This window comes from Polyodon spathula, chromosome 6 (assembly GCF_017654505.1).
Source record: "Polyodon spathula isolate WHYD16114869_AA chromosome 6, ASM1765450v1, whole genome shotgun sequence".
NCBI lineage: Eukaryota > Metazoa > Chordata > Actinopteri > Acipenseriformes > Polyodontidae > Polyodon > Polyodon spathula.
In genome coordinates this window covers 55,739,497-55,760,802 of record NC_054539.1, presented here as the reverse complement: position 1 = coordinate 55,760,802, position 21,306 = coordinate 55,739,497, and the positions used below count along the sequence as shown (strand labels likewise).

At 39.8% G+C, this 21,306-nt stretch overlaps 2 protein-coding genes across 2 annotated transcripts in view; one reads left to right on the top strand and one right to left on the bottom strand.

Moving 5' to 3' along the window:
* The window catches only part of ephx2 (epoxide hydrolase 2, cytoplasmic), a 64,271-nt gene extending 61,280 nt beyond the window's left edge, over window positions 1-2,991 (bottom strand). Inside the window, exon 1 of the mRNA XM_041253205.1 lies at window positions 2,773-2,991. Within this exon, the coding sequence (XP_041109139.1) occupies window positions 2,773-2,876 (104 nt within the window). The 5' untranslated portion in view covers window positions 2,877-2,991. The remainder of the gene's footprint in view (window positions 1-2,772) is intronic.
* An 8,157-nt stretch (window positions 2,992-11,148) lies between these two features.
* On the top strand, window positions 11,149-19,218 carry si:ch211-142k18.1. The gene is made up of 3 exons (XM_041251613.1): window positions 11,149-11,345; window positions 17,298-17,807; window positions 18,605-19,218. Exons 2-3 carry the CDS (start codon window positions 17,305-17,307, stop codon window positions 18,747-18,749), a joined length of 648 nt encoding a protein of 215 aa, XP_041107547.1. The 5' UTR covers window positions 11,149-11,345; window positions 17,298-17,304; the 3' UTR covers window positions 18,750-19,218.
* The last annotated feature ends 2,088 nt before the right edge of the window (window positions 19,219-21,306 follow it).

Below are 21,306 nucleotides of genomic sequence, written 5' to 3'. Positions count from 1 at the left end.
TTTATGATACAAACGTATATATTAGGGCATGCTGTGACCTGCGCGTCTTTGCTTGCTTGTATCCAATGTTTAGATGATTGTATTGACATTATTTTTTTATACATCAAATATTTAATAAAAACGAATTTGTCAAATTCATTTCCCTACACAGGTGAAATACAAAATACTACAGATTTGGGTGAAGGTGCAAGATTAAATACAGTAAAATAGGGAGCAGATAAGTGCAATAATCCATCTTTTGTCATCCTCATTATGAAAATATTTGGTTTCCTGTGAGTGTAACACTCATTGTGGTCCCTACTGGCACAAAGAGGTACGATTTCCTCTCTATACTGGTCGATGAGAGTAACGCTATTTGTTGTCCCCACTGGACAAAAAAGGAACATAATTTCTGAGAATTAGCTATGCTAAAGGCTAGCCTATATATTTAGTAAACCATAAATAAATATAAATATTGAAATAAATGAATAGATAAATGAACACAGTCATTTATGTATTTCTCTTGATATTTATTTTTCACTATCATATAAACACTGACATTTAATACTGTATGAAACGAAAATAAATATTCACAAATATTGAATAAGTAACTGGGTTATTTCGGGGGTTAAATCGCTCTGACACTTATTACAAAGTTGATTCTCACAGAGGGGGAACCCCTCTACATCCCCCGTAATATTCAAAAGTTATTATTATTATTATTATTATTATTATTATTATAACATGATTACTATTATTAGCAGTACAGTAGTAGTACTGGTAGTAGAAATGCTACCAACCGTCCCAATTTTCCCAGGACAGCTCCCTCTTTTCAGGTAGCATGTCCAGGTGTCCCCACAAGTTTAGTCAAATCTTATTTTTGTCCCGCTTTGGCTAGTTATACAATTTTTCATCTGTGTTTGGCCAGAGGCTCCACTGTAATTAAGCAACATCCTGCTGGACGGAGGTAAATCTAAAACCAACTGGCCCCATAACCCCTGACACACCGAAAGGACAAGTTTGTAAAATTGACATTTAATTGAAATAAATGAATCTGTAAATTAAGTGTTAAACCTTTGCTAAATTGATTGTTGCTTAATTACCGCAAGGCAGCATGACGATACAATAGTAAAATGCACACTGAATCTATTTATTGACATTAGTATTTTACACGGGAGCTCAAGTATATAGAATAACATGCACAACTAGAGAGACTGCGTATTAGTTGACTTCAGCACACAGCGCAGATCGAATGCACTTACTGCAACTTTAAAAAATAAATACAAATAATAATAATAAATAATAATAATAATAATAAATCTGCCAGTCAGCTCGCAGTGGCTCTTCTAGACACTCCGCACATAGAATATTACTAAACCAAGGTGAGAGAAAGTTTTCGTTGTTTTTAGAATGTCTTATATATTAAATAAAAATACACGAGGTTATTTGATTTTTGTCTTCTTACTATATGTCATGTAGCAGACTGTATGAGCGCGGTCACTCTTAGTGAGTTAGTCTTTGCAAATTAAGACTCTCGGTTTTAGGCTTCGGAAAACTGGTCACTAAGTAATAGTGCATCAAAATCCGTTTCGTGCCGGTGTAGTATCGAATTCGTTTCCCCATATAATTCAGTGCCACCTACTCACTGTGCGCATATGCAAAGCTTTCTTTTTCCAGTCACTACATGGGCACTGTTGATTTTGTCAAAGCGGGATCAGGGTAACACGCAGCGGCTGCCATTAATCAGCAGCGCCTAAAATAAACACGCAGCGAACTACATATATTTTAATAATGCACCAAAAATACACAACGTGACATTGAAAGAGTAAGTTTAAAAGCACGAAAGTTTAAAAATGGTCCCATTAAGTCGACAAGACAGCAAGGCAAATTATTATTTTAATTGTAATATCAGCGCTTTCTACATAAACGCCCTGAATTTTAGGGGAACATAATTAAATACTATAACTGGATAAAAAAAAAACAAATGGGCGACGTAGAGAGACAACTTTCAAATAAGTGGCCCAAACCGGTTTAAACCATGAAATACAACAGCTACGTGCTGCCATATTTGCCCGCTGTTTTTTGTATCAAAATCTGTTTTGAGCCTAGATAAATACACATGGGGACGTAGAGGGAAACCATCTCTGTGAGAATCAACTTTGCAATAAGCGTACCAAAATTATTTAATCCATGAAATACCCCATTTACTTATTCAATTTGTGTTACATTTGCAGTGTGGGAATAAGAAGCTGGAATGCGAAGATGATACTTCACGTTTCACTTTTACTGTATGCAAAACTAACCGAAACGCAGATATCAGTAAACACTCACTTCTAAATTCGAATTTGATCTCAATCTGGTGTTTTCAAAAACACATGTGTGCATTGTAGGGCTTTTTTCCGTGGAAACAAAGAGAATATGAAATTCTGCTATCATCAGTTCAGCTGCATTATATTATAATATATCTCGTGTATTTTTAATGTGCGGCTGAAACTGATTGGCCACAGGGTGATACAGTTTTATATATATTCAATAAATAAACGACAAATCAGTTGTGAGGGAATATAATAAGAATGTGCGCTAAACTACACTGTATAATCTTATCTGTGGTGACCATTGAAATTACAAATGCCAAGTCACAATCACATAACTGTTGTATAAAATGCCACATCGCGTGTACATGTAAAACATTGAAAATGGGACGGGTTGATCATTGATCAAAGTTCCACAGCGTTAGGTCTGTGTTGTGATGTCATCCTGCTTGCGTGAATTCAAGAAAACAGATTCTCCTACCTGGGGATACCGAGCGATTCTTCATACTTCTGAAACGTGAGTTGCGGGGCGGGGGTCATGAGAACTCCCCCTAAATCGAAAAGCACCACTCTCCTCGCAGACATGACACAAGTGTTGATCAGAAGTTTGTGAAAGTTCGTACTGTGCGTACAGGGCTGTTGTAGGAATCGAGTGACTACACTGCGTGAGTTTTGTGGTCCTAATGCTCTCGTGTTCAACTGTAACGTACTTTAACCTTAAGCACCGTAAGTTACATAAGCACTGCCAGCACACAAACACGTTCAATGTAGCACATGTTGCAGATTGTATCAGAAACACTGATGACCAGTTTATACAGCTTAAACAGTTGGGACCCAGGCTTTCACATTCTGTAAATGTAAAAAAAATATGTATATATATTATGCTTTACCATACTGTACCTCAGGGCTTTACAATGTATGCTTTACCATGTTTCACTGTGTTTTATTATGCTTTTACTATGGGAAACATGAAAAAGGGCTGCTATGATGCTACTCTTCAAATCAATAAATACATGCTCCTGCTATTATGATCTTAAGACATTAGGATGCAGTAATGCGATCAGTTAATTACAATTACAGTAAAAAGTAACAAATAGTTCCACACATTAACATGCTTAACTCTATTCTATCCAGCAGTAATCTCAGGCAAATACAGAAATATACTATATAACAGTGATGGCGAACCTACCTGACCCTACCAGCCGCATACCAAAATTTCCGATGGTCAATAGCAGTAAGGCACGTACTCTTAACATGAAATGTCTGCGACAGCAAGACATTTTAAATACTAGCATTGTTGTGCAGTACCGTAGTTGCTGGCAGCAAATTCCACAAGAACAAGGGGTAGAACATTGCCAGCACAGTTTGTGTAATCTCTTGTACTGTAGATCTACAGTGTATTAAACTTTAAATGTAACACTTTTTTCCCCATTATTCCTGTTTATACTGTATGTATTACACACCAAGTAAAATATATTCAGTTACTATGAGGCAAAATACAATAACTGGCCTGATTTCACCAGACACACCATATGAAAAAAACACACAATTTTATAAGGATTGTTTTTGACAAGCTCTTCTCTTGAAGATCTGAATGCTGGGTTTAAAAAAAAAATAAAAAAATGTTTTTTTGTGTGTGACTGCGGCGTGTATTAACCAGTAAACATCATAACGTTGGCCCAACGTTGGCTTTAGGTGGAATCTGTGGAGCGCCATTTGTACCAAAGCTATCCGGCCGTTAGTTTGTCAATTTGTTAATTCGTGAATTTGTTTGCCAATTTGTGAATTGGTCAATTTGCCCAGCAATTCATCCATAAAATTGTCAATTCATACAATAATTCATAAACGTTAATGTATCTAATAATTTATTAAACAATTTATCAATTGATTAATACGAAAGGCTGTACACACCTGCAAATTTCCAATCAACCAGACAAACTTCCAACTGTCAATCTTGCACTGTGCCGAAACACTGCAACCTTTCTAGCCAATAAATAGGAGCACCCAGTAATATTTTAATCAATAAAAATCCAGCCTCACTTAAAACTGCTCCAGCCAATCATATTAGAAGGGCGTTTCAAAAGATATTCTATTTAACAACATACTCAACGCAAAGCACTGTGGTGTATATAAAGTTAAATAAAACAAAAAAGAGAGTCAATGCAGGCATACGAAATGTTGCTGCCCGATATACGCTCCTTGCAAAGGAGCCGGGTATTTTGTACAGCAATATCTATGCTACGCTTTCGTGCGAGAGGTCCCTGGTTCGCGCCCGTCCGCCCTTGTATGGATTGCCTCGCCCTGTGTGATGTGCCTGCTTGCGGGAACTGAGATCTAATATATATATTATACACACACGCAGAGAAATAGAGCTGCAACTCTCACAGTTATTTTCCCCTTTAAGAACGTGGACCCAGCCCACAGAAATCGAATTTTATAACGCTTGCGCGCACTTTTAATAAACACAAACAAAATAACACCTAGCTCTGTTTTGGAGCTTTGACTATACAATAACAGGTCCCTGACTACCACGCAGGACCGACGGCTAAGCAGTTTACCTGTCATAACACAGCACTTTCTTCACACTACAGCGACGAGCACACTGGCTGCTTTCTTTAAATACCCTGCACCTGGCTCTAATTTACAATTAACACCAGGTGCAGGGGATAAGTAATAATAAAACAATTAAACCATTACCAAACAATTAAACACACAAATGTGCATTCTCACATGTCTTTTGGCAGGGAAAACTTAACCCCTTCCCTGCCGTATTACTATATATATATATACACACAATTTAAAAAGTTATGGTGTAGTTACCTAGCATGGAGTGTTAAAACAACAAAATAGTGCAACAACTTATAAGGGATTACACAACAACACACAAAAAGCTGAAAGTCTAAGGTCAAGAGACTTGACCGGATCATAGCACATGAAAACACCGTTATACTATTCCACCAAGGTGAGAGAAAACCAACAGTAAAGTTAAATGTAGATTTAACACTGATTAAATTTGACACAGAACATTTAAACTTCAGAAATTAGATTTAAAGTTGAACATTTTCATTACATAAAAATATGAAGCTACACAAAATCAAATACTTTCTACATGAACTAGCACTTCCCTTTCAATTCTTAGACGACCACCAAAACATTACTTATGGGATATGCTTGCCTATTGGTAGGTATTCACTCAAATCTCCAGCGCTGTCAATGGCCCCTTTCCTCGATGACATCCTCGGTCCTGTCTACCGAGGTGTTAAAACCCAAATTCCACGGAAGCCATTTCTCTTTTTGCATCGAACTCGGTTCGGTTGGCGATCATCTTCTCTTTCATGGACCCAGGGTTACGGTAAATAGTACCACCTAAATTAATCATGGATATTAATATACCTACCATACGTTAGGGCAAATGTGGTATTCAATGAATTGCTGACGTACAAACAACAGACCACCAATGGCAAAACGTGATATTTACGTTGCCAAACAACGTTGCACCAACGTTAGGCCGATGAGCAAAAAATACGTTGGCGCAACGTGATATTTACGTCGCCAAACGTTGGATAACGACGTTGTACAAACGTTGGGCCAATGTTATGATGTTTACTGGGTAAATACTTGAGCTTTGTTGATGACAAACGCACTGTATTTATTTTGAAAGGGATTACAGTACCTGCTCATGATGATAGGTAAGCTTTGTAAATATAATATTAATTTTAGACCTGCAGTATAGCATTTAAACATGCGTTCTCAAGTCAAGCGCCAACACTCCAATTTTAGAAATATAAATAACTCAAATTTTTAGAAAAAATGAGTTTACTATCCATTGCATTTAGCTTGAAGTCTGATGTTCTACATTAGAGTCAGTCCTATTATACTTTAATCATGGGTACGTGTTGCTTGGTGTCGAGTAGTTCATGGTATTTACATTCCAGTCAATTTCTATAAAATATTATAGACATTCTGTGGCAGAGCAAAGCTCTGCCCTTTAAATTGGCAGGGATGGGGTTAACTTCCCCTACCTGCCTGGGTTTATTATGTTCAGGTGGCTGGGGTTGATTAGTTGATTAGGTTGATTAACGATCAATCAGCGCCCAGCCACCTGATATAAAAGGAGGCTTCTGCTTCTCATTTGGGAGGAGGGAGCTGAGGAAGCAGGTTGGTGTTTGTTTTGTGGTTTTTGAATTTTCTAAATCCAGTGAAGGCATTGCCCAGCCTGGAAACTTTATTTTTGTGAGTTTTGTTTTTGCTTTATTTGTGTTTGAGTATCTGTTATTTTGCCCTTGTGCACTTTATTTTTGTTTATTTATAATAAAGTAGTTATTTTTTTGAACTGCAGTCTGTCTCTGGGCCTCTATCCACTCGCCAGCCTGCCACATTTGGTGTCAGAAGTGGGATAGCGCCACCTAGAGGCTCAGAGCAGTATTTATTTATTTTTATTTTTTTTTTGAAAAAAAAAAAAAAAAATGGGAAAGAAGAGCAGACAGTGGAAAAGGCAGGACAAGCAGCAGCTGAAGAAATGTAAGCTGCTGCAGCCACCACTGGAGGACCCGGCCAGCCTCTTCCCCTGGTGTTCCTGGTGTGGGAAGGAGGACCATCGTTGGCGGTCCTGCCCAGACGTGCCACCGGCAAACTGGTGTGGCTGGTGTGAGGAGGACGGCCACAACTGGGCAGGATGCCCCTACAACCAGGCCCAGGAAGAGGTGCCGTGTTCACCCCGGGCATCAGGGGCCACCCCACTACCTCCAGCACCACCACCTTCACCACCGTCCCAGGAGATCTGGGACTGGTTGATGCACCCTGAGGCAGACCTCGTCCACGATCTCCCCATAGTTATCAACACGCTGTGGCGTCGAGATGGGGAGAGGTGGGAACAATGGGAGGAACAGCACCACCCGGCGTCCTTCCCAGAGGTTGCCCTCATGGTGGTTAATTACCTGGCGGTAGACATGGGAGATCCACCGGTCACTCCAATAAAGAGAGGTGAGCCGTCGCTCCCAGAGCCAGAGAGGGGTGAGGAGCTGCCGTCGCTCCCAGAGCCAGAGAGGGGTGAGGAGCTGCCGTCGCTCCCAGAGCCAGAGAGGGGTGAGGAGCTGCCGTCGCTCCCAGAGCCAGAGAGGGAGGAGGAGCTGCCGTCGCTCCCAGAGCCAGAGAGGGGTGAGGAGCTGCCGTCGCTCCCAGAGCCAGAGAGGGGTGAGGAGCTGCCGTCGCTCCCAGAGCCAGAGAGGGGTGAGGAGCTGCCGTCGCTCCCAGAGCCAGAGAGGGAGGAGGAGCTGCCGTCGCTCCCAGAGCCAGAGAGGGAGGAGGAGCTGCCGTCGCTCCCAGAGCCAGAGAGGGAGGAGGAGCTGCCGTCGCTCCCAGAGCCAGAGAGGGAGGAGGAGCTGCCGTCGCTCCCAGAGCCAGAGAGGGAGGAGGAGCTGCCGTCGCTCCCAGAGCCAGAGAGGGGTGAGGAGCTGCCGTCGCTCCCAGAGCCAGAGAGGGAGGAGGATCTGCCGTCGCTCCCAGAGCCAGAGAGGGAGGAGGATCTGCCGTCGCTCCCAGAGCCAGAGAGGGAGGAGGATCTGCCGTCGCTCCCAGAGCCTCTCGGTCTTCTCCTCCTCCTGCGGCGGCAGCGAGGGTTCTAGGTCTCCTAGCTGTGAGGATCTGCCCCAGAGCCAGGAGAGGGAGGAGGATCTGCCGTCGCTCCCAGAGCCAGAGAGGGAGGAGATCTGCCGTCCGCTCCCGCTCGAGCCAGAGAGGGAGGAGCCGCCGCCGCCGCCTCCGCCACCAGAGGGAGCCGGGCCGCCGTCGCCGCCTCCGCCACCAGAGGGAGCCGGGCCGCCGTCGCCGCCTCCGCCACCAGAGGGAGCCGGGCCGCCGTCGCCGCCTCCGCCACCAGAGGGAGCCGGGCCGCCGTCGCCGCCTCCGCCACCAGAGGGAGCCGGGCCGCCGTCGCCGCCTCCGCCACCAGAGGGAGCCGGGCCGCCGTCGCCGCCTCCGCCACCAGAGGGAGCCGGGCCGCCGCCTCCGCCACCAGAGGGAGCCGGGCCGCCGTCGCCGCCTCCGCCACCAGAGGGAGCCGGGCCGCCGTCGCCGCCTCCGCCACCAGAGGGAGCCGGGCCGCCGTCGCCGCCTCCGCCACCAGAGGGAGCCGGGCCGCCGTCGCCGCCTCCGCCACCAGAGGGAGCCGGGCCGCCGTCGCCGTGCTACCTTGGAGATTCGGGGCCCCCTCAACCAAAGAAGGCTTGGGGGCTCCGACATCAACCCCGCCCACCACCACCCACCATAACAGCCCACCCAAGGGACATAATTGGACTCTTGGGGGGAGGGGGGGGGGGGGGGGAAGGGGGGAGTTGGCCGATTGCGGCCAGTGTACGTTGTACATGGGGGGAGGTGTGTGGCAGAGCAAAGCTCTGCCCTTTAAAATTGGCAGGGATGGGGTTAACTTCCCCTACCTGCCTGGGTTTATTGTGTTCAGGTGGCTGGGGTTGATTAGTTGATTAGGTTGATTAACGATCAATCAGCGCCCAGCCACCTGATATAAAAGGAGGCCTCTGCTTCTCATTTGGGGAGAGGGAGCTGAGGAAGCAGGTTGGTGTTTGTTTTGTGGTTTTTTGAATTTTCTAAATCCAGTGAAGGCATTGCCCAGCCTGGAAACTTTATTTTTGTGAGTTTTGTTTTTGCTTTATTTGTGTTTGAGTATCTGTTATTTTGCCCTTGTGCACTTTATTTTTGTTTATAATAAAGTAGTTATTTTTTTGAACTGCAGTCTGTCTCTGGGCCTCTATCCACTCGCCAGCCTGCCACACATTCCTACAGTTTTCTGTATAATATGTACATTTCCATAAGTTTCTCTAGAATACAGAACTGTATTTTTATTCATATTGAGCGATATACTGTACTGTAGACATTGCTATACATTTGTACAAAATATCCAACATCTACACAAGTATCTAGATTTTCTTAATTTATTTATTTATTTATTTATTTATCTCATGTCTCAAAATAATACAGTTGATGTGATCGATGCCATGAAAGAGACTGGAAGGCCACTGCCACAGAGCACTGAAGGAATCCATCAATATGAATACTAACTCAAAACCTGAATTCAGAAAGTGAATATTTTTATTTATTTTATTTATTTCCCACACACGCACACGTTTGTTTATAGTGTTTCATTTGTTTATAGTGTTTATGAGAACTTTGCATTGACTGACACATGCACACACATACAGTATGCACACAAGCCCAGACAGCCCCTGTACAAAATCAGACATACTCCCACTTTCACACTCTCTACCACACCGAGCAGACTAAACAGAGATCCTACATGTACCACCTGTCATGCTTGATGTAGCGATACAGTTGGCAGAGAAGACTTGTTCTGCACAGTGTAGGAGAGGGAGTCTGACACTCCAAAAAAGCAGCATTTGACACACACATGACTTCAGATGGCCATTGAACTGAAGTCAGATATTTCTTTTTGTAAACATTTTAGGTAGATGTGTTTCCATTTCTGCTACATACAGTATACAGCAAGTCCAGGTTAACTACACAGATGGTCCCACATCATGTCCACTTTGACTGTCAGTGAGACACTTTTCAAAAAAGTGCAGGGTGAAATAACCGTTTTATCCAGGAGGTTGAATAGTAGTCATGACCCTTGGCGCTGGCTACGAGCTGGTTTTTATAGTATGATTTTAAAAAAGCAGTAGAAAGGTAAACGATAACACTTTAAAATAATGGTTGCACATTCGTAACAGTTCCATAGGAAAATAACTAGCAAACAGATGGGATTCAGATGTGCCGTAGCACAGAACTGCAGCATACTGTTAGTCAAATGTTAGTCTACAGTATACTACAATTTATTACATTTAAATGTGCTATTTCTATTGTGGAACTCTGCAGTTAATATCAGCAATAATGGTTTGCCTAATGAAATTCTGAAACCCACTCAGTATGATTTAAAACATTCACTATGTTTAGGAGGCTGTACAAACAACTTAAACATGCTGTTTCTGTGACACTTCACCTTTAAAAGTCTTTGAAATAGGGCACCTGAGAAGCGCCATCCATGGGTGGCAAAATTAAAATAAAAAAAAACAGAAAACAAAAGAACAAAGAATCTGAAGGAAGGATAGGTTACATTTAAACTGGATTTACATCTTGATTTCAGTGCTTGTGCTTTTAAAAGATAATAACAAAAAACTAAATGTTTCACAACACCGATAGAATTCTATCTTGTCTCATTATAAGCAAAACCATCTGTGCTGAAGCATTCCAACTCAGCATTGTAATTGGATGTTTCTTATTATTAACAGAGATGCAAACTGATGGAGTTTGGAAGAATGGAACTGTGAAGTGAGCTAAGCTGCTCAAACTGTACAAAATCATTTCTGTTATAATATCAGACACCACGCGACATAGTAACTCATTATAAATCACAAAAACAAAGCTTGGGCTCAAATTACTAATTAACATAAAAATGTGTTTTTGTTTTAACTATAGAACTACGCTGTATATCCTATGCACAGGATAACATACGCACAATATAAGAACTAGAATTCTAACTAATCCTTGGCTGGTTGATTTCTCATACGTGATTTAGATTATTTTATGTGACAGAGGTTTAACCCTGTTGCTTTAACAAGGTCTCTCAACGAGGTTTCAACTCACGTTTTTTTTTTTTTTCCCTCCCCTTTTAAAAGTCACTAGAGGGTGCCTGTTTAATATGTTCTCCTGTCTACTTTTTAACTTGAGTTTCATCTGTCATGCATTAGCCCCCTACAGATGTGAAGTACATTACCACCCCCCTTCCCTACTCAAAGAAAGAGCCCATTGACTGGGAGACTGTCCAAAACATGCACTGCCTGGCAGCCACAGCAGTTCAAACCATTACTAGACCAGAGGAAACATTCTGATTGCCCTGTCTTGAGTTTTAATAAGAGGAAAAGCATAGGCACCATGTTTTATGTTGCATGGCATTAAAAAGGATGTGATTTTACTCTTTAGAAAAAGCAGGGAGACACCATTATTCAGACTTGGACACTGAGTTTGTGATACTGGATTGCTGAGGTTAGTCCTGCTTTTCTTTCCTTTGCTATAAACATGGCTACCTCTCTTTATACAGTTTGGCAGTTTTTAGTCTATGCCACTCCACAGAGTAGCTTTTCGAAGTAAATCATTTAATTTATCATGCAGAATTGTTTTTCTCTTTGAACATAGTATTTCATGGAATTATTTTCACAAGTAATGTTTCTAACACCAGAAATAAGTAGTTCAGAATGTACAATAAGTATAAGGGCTCATATACTACATTGTATAACATTCACCATCTGTGTTTTCTAATATACTCTGTGCTCGAGTTGAGTGAGTCAGTCTTTGCTAGTTTACCAGAGTGAGAAGCCAGTGTGCCATGTAACCAGTATATCTTCTTAGGTCACTGTGTGTATAAATGTACCATACTTTATAATGCATAAATGTTCTTTCAAACTCTTGGCAAAGCCACATCTCATAGAGGTCACAAACGTTTTTTAAAAATTCAAACAATTCTGTTAAAAAATAGTGGTTAAGTGGTCTGTATTTTGTATACATTTATTTCTTTCAATGTTTGGGCTATTTATGTATTATTTTATTCTAAAATCTATAACTTACACATTTATTGCTATTGGTAGGTCTGCTGTACAGTATGTCGCAATATAATTTTTAAAAGTTCATTTTATAATTATGTCCTAGATTTTCCACTTTCCCATTTTAAATTGAGATGAAAATAAATGTACTTGAGTAAAAGGAAAACCGACATGTGATTATTGCCAAATTTACAAATTGAACTCATGTTACAGCCTTACAGCATAGTGGAAAATGGGTCCCCATGTTCCTAAGAGTAATCCTATTGACTCAGATACACAGAGGACAAAACACTGAAACAGTAACCAAGCCTTAGACCGGTCTGTTGTTCAATACAGCACTGAAATAACATGCCCTAACTGGTAATTAAATAAACACTTCATACCATGTATGTTGAATGGTCATTAGGAGTTTAATCGTCAACTTAATTTAACTTAGTTTAATAGATTACTGCCTGTGCCCCGAGCATGTGTTATCTCTCTGATGTGGGCATGAGGAGGTCATCAATTCTTAAATAATCATGGTGCACACTGTAGTTTTGTTTTGCAGCCTTGTACCTCTGTATTCATGGAACAAACAGTTCAGGTCAAGTCCAAGGCCCTTTGAAGAACTAAAGGGCACCTCTGTTAACAAGAGTCTGTATAATTGTACAAAAAAATCTCCACCTATGGGGTCCTCTCTGATTTAAATGTTTCTAAGTTTTTAGTCTGGGGGAGTTCAGTGTCTCACTGGGCCAAATCACAGTCTGGGCAATGTTTGTTTTTTGCTTCCAGATGAAACATCTTCTTCACTTGTTTTCGAGTGGATATGCATATAAGAGCTACAGTATATTCACAATGTAGCAAATATACCAATGAATATTATTATCATATTCAATCAATTGGTAATTTCCAAAGATCGAGCTTTGAGAATCTAGCCCACAAGAGGTACAAAAATAAGTTGAAACTGAACACGTTGCGAGGAAGGGGCGTTATTCCACTTACCAGAGACCAATGCTAACTTACACTTTTGAGAATTGGTTGATTGATAATGTTACAGTGCTATTTTCTGACATTTTCATTGATGTTACATATTGGGACAGGTGTATCTCCTTGTAAAAATATCTGGCCTTAATAGGAATTCAATACAATCCAACTATGTTTCACGACGGCAAGGTTGGCAATACATTGATTACTAAAAGGCATTAAAGACTGGCATGGTCATTCACCAAGTGAATTAAGGTTTAATCGTAATGTTTTGACTCGGCTGAACAAGTCTTAAGTCACTGGAACAGTAAAGTAACAAATTAACTCCAAGATCCAGAGGCGACAAGCTCAGGGCAGCTATATTCCTGTTCCACCAAGATCACCATCCATTACTAAAACAACACTCAATGCTCGGTGGTGGTATATGTAGTTATTGTGAAAGAATGTAAAAAATTAGATGACAAATGTTTCAACTATCTGTCTTTCCTAGAACAAGAAACTATTTAATGAAAGTCCATTGGCAATTCATGTCTTTTAAAGACTTTGGAATGAGTACAAACAATGACAACAGCAAAGAGGCACTACCATATTACGTTATCTATTTGACATGTTCGACTGACTGACCTTTAAACAATGCAGTAAAGAAGATCTCCAACAAAGTCAGTCCAACTCATTTTCTTTAGCACATTTTGATGAGGACCATGATATATGCTCAGTTAGAATATTGGCGATAAATTTTATCAATTGATTTCTTGTGTTGGATAGGACAAGGAGCATCAATATTGATTGGGCAGTAACAATTGCCAATAAACTAGAGTTACTTTGACACATGATTCATATAAGCATCAATAACAACTTTACTGTCTCGTCTTTCTTAGTCAGAAATATTGTCCAGTTAAACACCTAAAATACACAGTATATGGATGTGCCAGGCAGAATGCACAAGATATTAATTTGCACTCACGAGATATTAAATCGCGCACACAATAATTTTTCTTGTCTTTCCCGGACTCCGTAATGATATTTGTGTTTAGCACTAAAGTACTTTAGTACTACACATCCTAGCAAAAAACTAACATTTGTTATGAACATCATTACAAAAATTAATGTTATGTACTTCATAGCAAAGAATAAAATCTGTTATGCCCATAGGTCGGGTTTGCCACAATAGAAGTACATTTTGCTCCAAATTAGACTTTACATGTACAATCTACACAAACCACTTCACAATGATAAAGTAAAAAAAAAAATGCATATAGAATAAAAATAAGTAAGATTTACAGAGAAAAACAGATTAATCTCAGTTGCATACATATTCAACCCCTTTGCTACTGCTGCCCTACATCAGCTCAGGTGCAAATAATTTGTTTGAAAGGTCACAAAATTAGTATAATGGTTTCAGCCTGTGTGTACTCAAAGTGGTTTAACTTGTAGATAATTTCCCTCAGGTATATTGAGACTTTCAAGCTGCAACTCACATAGTGATCCAACAAAGCAACTATGAAGACCAAAGAGCTTTCGAAACAAGTCAGAGATAAAGTGGCACAGAGCAGGAGAAGGGTACAATAAAATTTAAAAGGCGCTGATTATCCCTCTCAGCACAGTGAAGTCCATCATTAAGAAGGGGAAGATGCATCATACCACCCAGACACTACCCAGAACAAAGGTCACCCTCCCAAACTGAACAGCCAGGCAAGCAAGGAACTGGTTCAGGATGTCACTCTGAAGCCAACAATGACCTTGAGAGATCTGTAAAGTTTTATTTCTGAGATGGGAGTCAGTGTTCACACATCAACAATAAGCTGGTCCCTACACAAATGTATGGACAGGTGGCAAGAAAGAAGCCATTACTCAAAAAAGCCTCATCTTAAAGCATTTGTGGATTTTGCTAAAAAGCATGTAGATGATACTGCACACGTGGAAAAAGTTTGTGTGGTCAGACAAGACAACATTTTTACTTTTTGGTTTAAATTCCAAACATTATATGTGGCGCAAGCTCAACACTTCACATCACCCAGTCAACACCATCCCAACTGTCAAGCATGGTGGTTGCAGCATCATGTTCTGGGCATGCTTCTCTTCAGCAGGGACTGGGAAGCTTGTCAGGATAGAGGGGAAAATGGATGGTGCAAAGTACTCGCGAATCCTTGAGGAAAACCTGTTTGAGTCAGCCAAGCCTCTGAAACTGGGGAGGAAATTCACATTTCAGCAGGACAATGACCCGAAGCACAAAGCCAAAGCGACACGGGAGTGGTTGAACAAGAAGAGAATTAATTTTCTTGAGTGGCCCAGTCAAAGTCTTGACTTGAATCCAATCGAAAATTTATAGCAAGACTTGAAGATTGCAGTCCATCGACGATTCCCAACAAACTTATCAGAACTGGAGCAATTTTCCCGTGAAGAATGGGAAAAAAAATCCCATCATCCTACTGTGCAAAGCTAGTAGAGACCTATCCAAAAAGACTCATAGCAGTAACTGCTGCAAAAGGTGCTTCTACCAAGTACTGACATAAGGGGCTGAATACTTATGCAACCAGTAAATTTTATTTTGTACATTTTCTTTGCAAGGTTTGCTGACATTTAACCACCTCCTCATATAACAGTGTTCAGTTTAACCACTACAGCTTTCAATAAAAAAAAAAAGTTTGTTTGAAAAACTGCATACATTATTTGTAATTCAGCAAAATATAATATTATTGGTATATATATAATCTGTTAAATAATATTGTAAATGTTTATGAGAGGTAAGCAATACGTATCTGAAAACCTATTGATATATTTGTAAGTAATAGGGTGCCCAACAGTGCTTCCAAAAATGTAATTAAACTAATTAAATTGCATTCTAAATGAGAAACATTTCCATTCTCAACCTTTTCTCTGCTTGTTCGACAGTTAATAGTTACTGCCATGTTTTTGTAAGCGAGTCTCAAGGTACTTAACAGTTTTTGTTTTGGTTGCTAACTCAGTAGCTCTGATTCTGGGTGTGTTGCGAGGTCATCAGGGGAAAAAATAGCACAAAAAAAAACACAGCAGTATTATTAGCGAGATGCTCCTGCTACACTGTACTACAGCAAGGGCACGAGGCAGATGGAAAGATCATCCTGTCTCTCAGGATGTAGCTTTTACAGCTGGCTAGAGAAGTGACTTTTACAAGCTGTCATAGTTCATAAATAATGCTGAGGTTGTGCTCCTGTCTCGTATTTCTTTTTAGGAATTCTGAAACAGCTCTAACTTTTTCATTGTCTTTCTTTATGAAAGATAATACAGTTTGATATTAATTAAACTGTCTTATGCATATCTCTGGGTGAAGAAGTTTGAATACAACTTTTTATAAATAAAACACAGTTCGATATGAATCTGCTATATTCAACATTGTCTGCATTGTGGCAATACAGTAGATAGATTTTGAACATAATCCTGATTATTTTTGGATCATGGAGAATATATTTCTCAACTTTTTTTGGCAGCGCTTGCCAGTGAATTTCTTTTGATTCACTATTAAATCAGACCAAAGCAAATTTTCCCATGTAGTGAATGTAGTATTTCAATACACACTACACTGACATATTTTGTGCTTTCTTTCTACTCCTAAAATGTCCAGTTTCAGAGAAATTTGTTTTCCTTTGTCAATAACTTATTTTCTTTCCTGCAGAATGTAGATATCCCATTTGCTTTCCTGTTCCTAAGATGGGTTAATTCCAAGGTTTTTGAATTCCCACCCTAATACAATTCAGCTGTTAATCTTCATGAGTTGCTTGGTCCACTCAGCCTGCCTTCCACATAGACAATACAAGCGCTCGATCACTTCTTGGGTGTTGACCTAACTGCAAGTGGCGGCTTCTTTTATCAGTTTGAGAAACAGCTCTTAGCGGTGTCTAGTAAAGAACTGTCAGCCTCCCACTAATGAGAAATAAAGAAGTACAGTGAGAAATGCAAACTCATTATCAAACCATTATCAATTTGGCAACTGACACAGTTAATAAAGCCTTAAATAGTTTTTGTCCATTGTCCATTTGTCCATTTGTTCCATTCAGTTCAGTGTCACAAAAGCTCTAATGTATACTTTACAAAGCTATACAAAAACCCCCGTTTCAAAAGTTTATGTTGTCTTTAAATCGTTTTGAACACTACAGAAGGTACAACTCTATATACATATGTACTGTATGTATATATATAACAAAATATTATATATATATACACACATACATATATTTATGTGTGTATGTATGTATTTAGATATACAAATTTACAGTAACACACACTGTATATCTGCACAACAGATATGTCCCACTGTTCAAACTGCCATCTTTATGATCCCAGTTCCCACCGTAGTATGTAGACAGACTGTCCTTGCAAAAATGTGTATGCACACTTAAGAAGCCACCCTGTATGTAAAGTTTTAATTGCTAACAAAATATATGTATGAATTTTTCAGGGTCATTATGCTACATTGCTGGGTGCTCTGCTTGGTGCTTGGGATATGCCTGGTTCACAACAGCCTCTCCCAAAGTGGGGAGGATGAAACAGAAATGGGCTCAGGGGAACCTTTCGCGGACTTCTATTACAACCGCACAAGAGAACAAGAGAAGGAACCCAGGAAGGCTGTGACTCTCGAGCCCAAGTCTTCCTCAGACCAATGCTCAATCACATTTCATGCAACTCGACAGTCCAGCAGCTCCAGCCCATGCAGTGCCAGGAAAGATCAGAGGGTGTCTTGGGATGAGGAGCTCGGCTACCTCAACAAAATCGCACACAGCAACAAGGTCCTTATGGAGAGTCTGATCTACACAGCCATCTCCGAGGTGGGGGAGGAGAAGTACCAGGAAGTCATTTCAGAAGCCATCGTGGGGATCAGGGAGGACAACATGAAGTTTGACGGGGTGGTGAAGAAGGTCCTGGATGAGTTTGAAATGCAGTTTGAAGGGGATCTGGGTGGAGCACAGAAGTAAGTTGATTATAACTGATTATACCTTGAAAGACCATTTTCAATGGTCAGTGTCCTTGAGGTAAATCATGGTAAGAGCATAGCAAGTTACTGTAGGGTCCCAGAGTGGCTCAACTGGTAAAGGCATTTCCATGTGATTGTGTAGGGTGAGTCATACAGTCAGGGAATGCAGGTTTGCAAATTTGCCATTCTTCTCTGGGGATTCCACAGGGAGTGTTGGATGGCTTCTACTGAATTGAGACAGGAAAGCCTAGGAATCAGTCACTCCTTTAGGCTGGTAACATGAGCATAATACATTTACCAGAACCTGGCATGTTTGTGATAGAAGTTCTGTTTTAATATAGATGCTTTTAAATGTAACTAATCAGCAATTACAACATTTAAATATTTAAAATAGCAATAAATGCATTATCTACCTGTTTAATTGCAAAAATAACATTACTTGTTACCCAATTATGTTTTATCAAGTTAATCTGTGTTTCTTAACTGTAACATGATTTTGTGTGTGTGTGTGTGTGTGTGTGTGTGTGTGTGTGTCTGTGTCTGTGTGTGTGTCTGTGTGTCTGTGTGTGTGTGTGTGTGTGTCTGTGTGTCTGTGTGTGTATGTGTGTGTGTGTGTGTGTGTGTGTGTGTTTATTCCCACATCTTACTGTTGCTGCATGTTCTTGCTGTATGCTGCCATGCACCACAATCATTTAGTTATGGATGTTATCTAATTAATACAATACTGTCAGTATATCAGTGTACTAATTATATATATGTGTGTGTTCATTATTTTTATTTTGGTTTCCCGACAGAGTTAAAGAAGAATATCTGATCATTGAACAAATGCTACGCTCGACAGAGAGAATCGCTAAGAAATTGGAGAGTGTTTCCCAAGACCTCTATTCCTCACTGACAAAACTTTCACACAAATCTCCCTCCTTCTCAATCCACAATTAAAGATGTTTTCCCACCTTGTAAGTGCTAGAGTCAACACGTGTCACATTGTGTCACATTTTTACATAATTGCATCATTTAGAAATACGTACCTCCTTCCACTATTTCCATACAAATAATTGACAACCTTCTGTTCTTTCTGCATAATATTTCCCAACAGGTGTTTTTTGAAACACAATTTAGATACAGAAATATGATGGAGTAATATTCAAGATAGAAACATTAAAAAGTTGTTGATTACCGCTTGGTCCCCTCTAAAATGTGCACTAAAGTGATTAAGTAATCAATATCTGTTTTAAACTACTTTTTTTCAATCTTTGTTCCTATTGTCTTTCTACAATCTGTGTACCATAATTTACTGTTACGCTTGTACCCTTTTTATTGACAACACCCCCATGGTTTATTGACTACAGGAATGTATATAAGCAGATACTCTTGATGATATCTACTGTTAAGAATGGAAGTTATTTTGTATGGAAAATGTTTTTGTCAAATATAAATAAGATTTTCCATGAATTTATTCTGCTATAACCATTTTCTTTCTCAAGAATTATGCAATCAAACTAAAATCTGTTGCAAGGAGACAAAAAGGCAAGCAGACGTTTTGGCTAATGCCTTTCTAGATGTTTTCTCATACAATTCACATCAAGAAGCTTCAAACTGCAAAGAATAGTGGACTGCATTTGGTCTAGGTATTTTTTTAGTACAGTTTCCAATATGGTTTCATAGTTTCTGTAATACCAGATTCATGCTTGCTTTCCAGTCAGTACTGTTCTTTCAGACGTCTAAATACAGACGGTAATGAATTGACATTTCAGCCCATAGAATTGAATTGAATGGAAAGACAAGGGCTGGACATGAACTACAAACCACATATTTCAAAGACAAACATCTTACCAGTTATCTAAAGAGCAAGCTCTGTAATCAAGAAGTGTCAGTATTTTTAACTGCTTAGCCGCTAGGAGGTGATCCATTACAAGCTCCTGCTCCCATGTTCCGTCTGACTTCATCTTCTCAACCGTAGAAAGGAAACCCTTCTCATACTCTCTGTTGGTTTGGTCCTACAAATAGAGTAGGAAAAGCAATTAACAAAGCCAACCCCAGGACCAGAGTACAGATTCAGGACAGAGGGTAGGAGGCATTTTTTCACACAGTGGTGGATGTATGGAATGGGTTGCCAAGACAGGTAGCTGTATCTGATTCACTGAGATTCCACAAGAACCATCTGGATCAATTTCTGGATCAATTAGCCATTAGGAACCAGACAAGCTGATTTTTTCTTTTTTTTCTGTTTTTTTTTAAGGCTATATTTGCAAATGCTATTTCTGTAAAAGGATAGAAACACCTATTGAAGTTATAAAACTTCAACTCAAAGGCTCCTTGGTGCAAGAACTATGTACTTACAGACAAATGTTTTTAGGAGCTTCAGACTTCTGGTTTCCTCTGTGAAAGTGGATGAAACTATCTTACATTTAGAAATATTGGAATAATTATATGGGTTTTTTAATGCAAGCACAGTACACTGGTCGCTTCACATTAGCTCTTGCGCCCTCCAGCTGCTATTAACAATACCATTTACTAAAATAAGAGATTCACTCACTGCAGCAACAGACGTGTTTTCCCACGACATCAAAACCCTAAATCATACTACAGTATATAAGAAACAAATCCAAGTAGACATCATACTGATGAAAATTTTAACTGAAATGTTTGTGAACTTGAATTAGTTTTACTTTATTTACCTTACTGACTTACAGTTATTTTATTTACATTCAAAGCTTGTCTTTTTTTTTAATTGGTTAATAAAAAAAGAAAATACAAATTACAAAAAACAAAGAGAGAGAGAGAATAATACATGGGCTTCAGTGAGTTACAGGAAAATAATTCCATCTAGGATTTATGTGATGTCATAAACTACGAGACCGTTAGGTGGTAAGGTTCAAATTAAGTCAATATTAAAGAGTCTTAAATATAATTTTCTTTTTGATAATTCAGGAATGGCGAATTGAACTGTGCGAATTGAATTTCAAAAAATAACGTATTTTTAAGGAAAAGGTGTTTCAATGGGGTATGCTTTTTTTATTTTTTCTTAGTCACTGAGTCGAAGATTATTTATTGTTCCCATTGGTGGAGGATGATTGCAAATTTTCAGAGACAGATCCGTTAAAAGTGCCTAAAAACGACAAATTGTAGGTGATGAAAGTGATCTCAGGGTGCTCAGGAGTCAAATATAGATCAAAGGTGACGTATAATCATTTATTTTGACGTCACTACTGTGGTATTATGGCTTTTTTCAAATGGCTCAGGAAGCAAATGTAGCCTTCATCCATATACAGTATGCAAACCAATCCGGAAGTGTCTATTTTCCAGCAAGACAATGCAAAATCACAGAGTGCTAGGATTGCAATTACACGACTTCAGGAAAACAAAACAAAAACTTTGACTAGGCCATTCCAAAACTTTAAATTTCTTGTTCTTCAACTATTCTGATGCAGACTTGCTTGTTTGTTTCGGATCATTGTCTTGCTGCATGACCCAGCTGCGCTTCAGCTTCAGCTCA

Bases quoted from the DNA above. Each gene is read 5' to 3' on its own strand.
- si:ch211-142k18.1 (XM_041251613.1), top strand. From the start codon at position 17,305: ATGCTACATTGCTGGGTGCTCTGCTTGGTGCTTGGGATATGCCTGGTT. The intron at 17,808-18,604 runs GTAAGTTGATTA...GTTTCCCGACAG, and splicing joins GATCTGGGTGGAGCACAGAA to AGTTAAAGAAGAATATCTGA.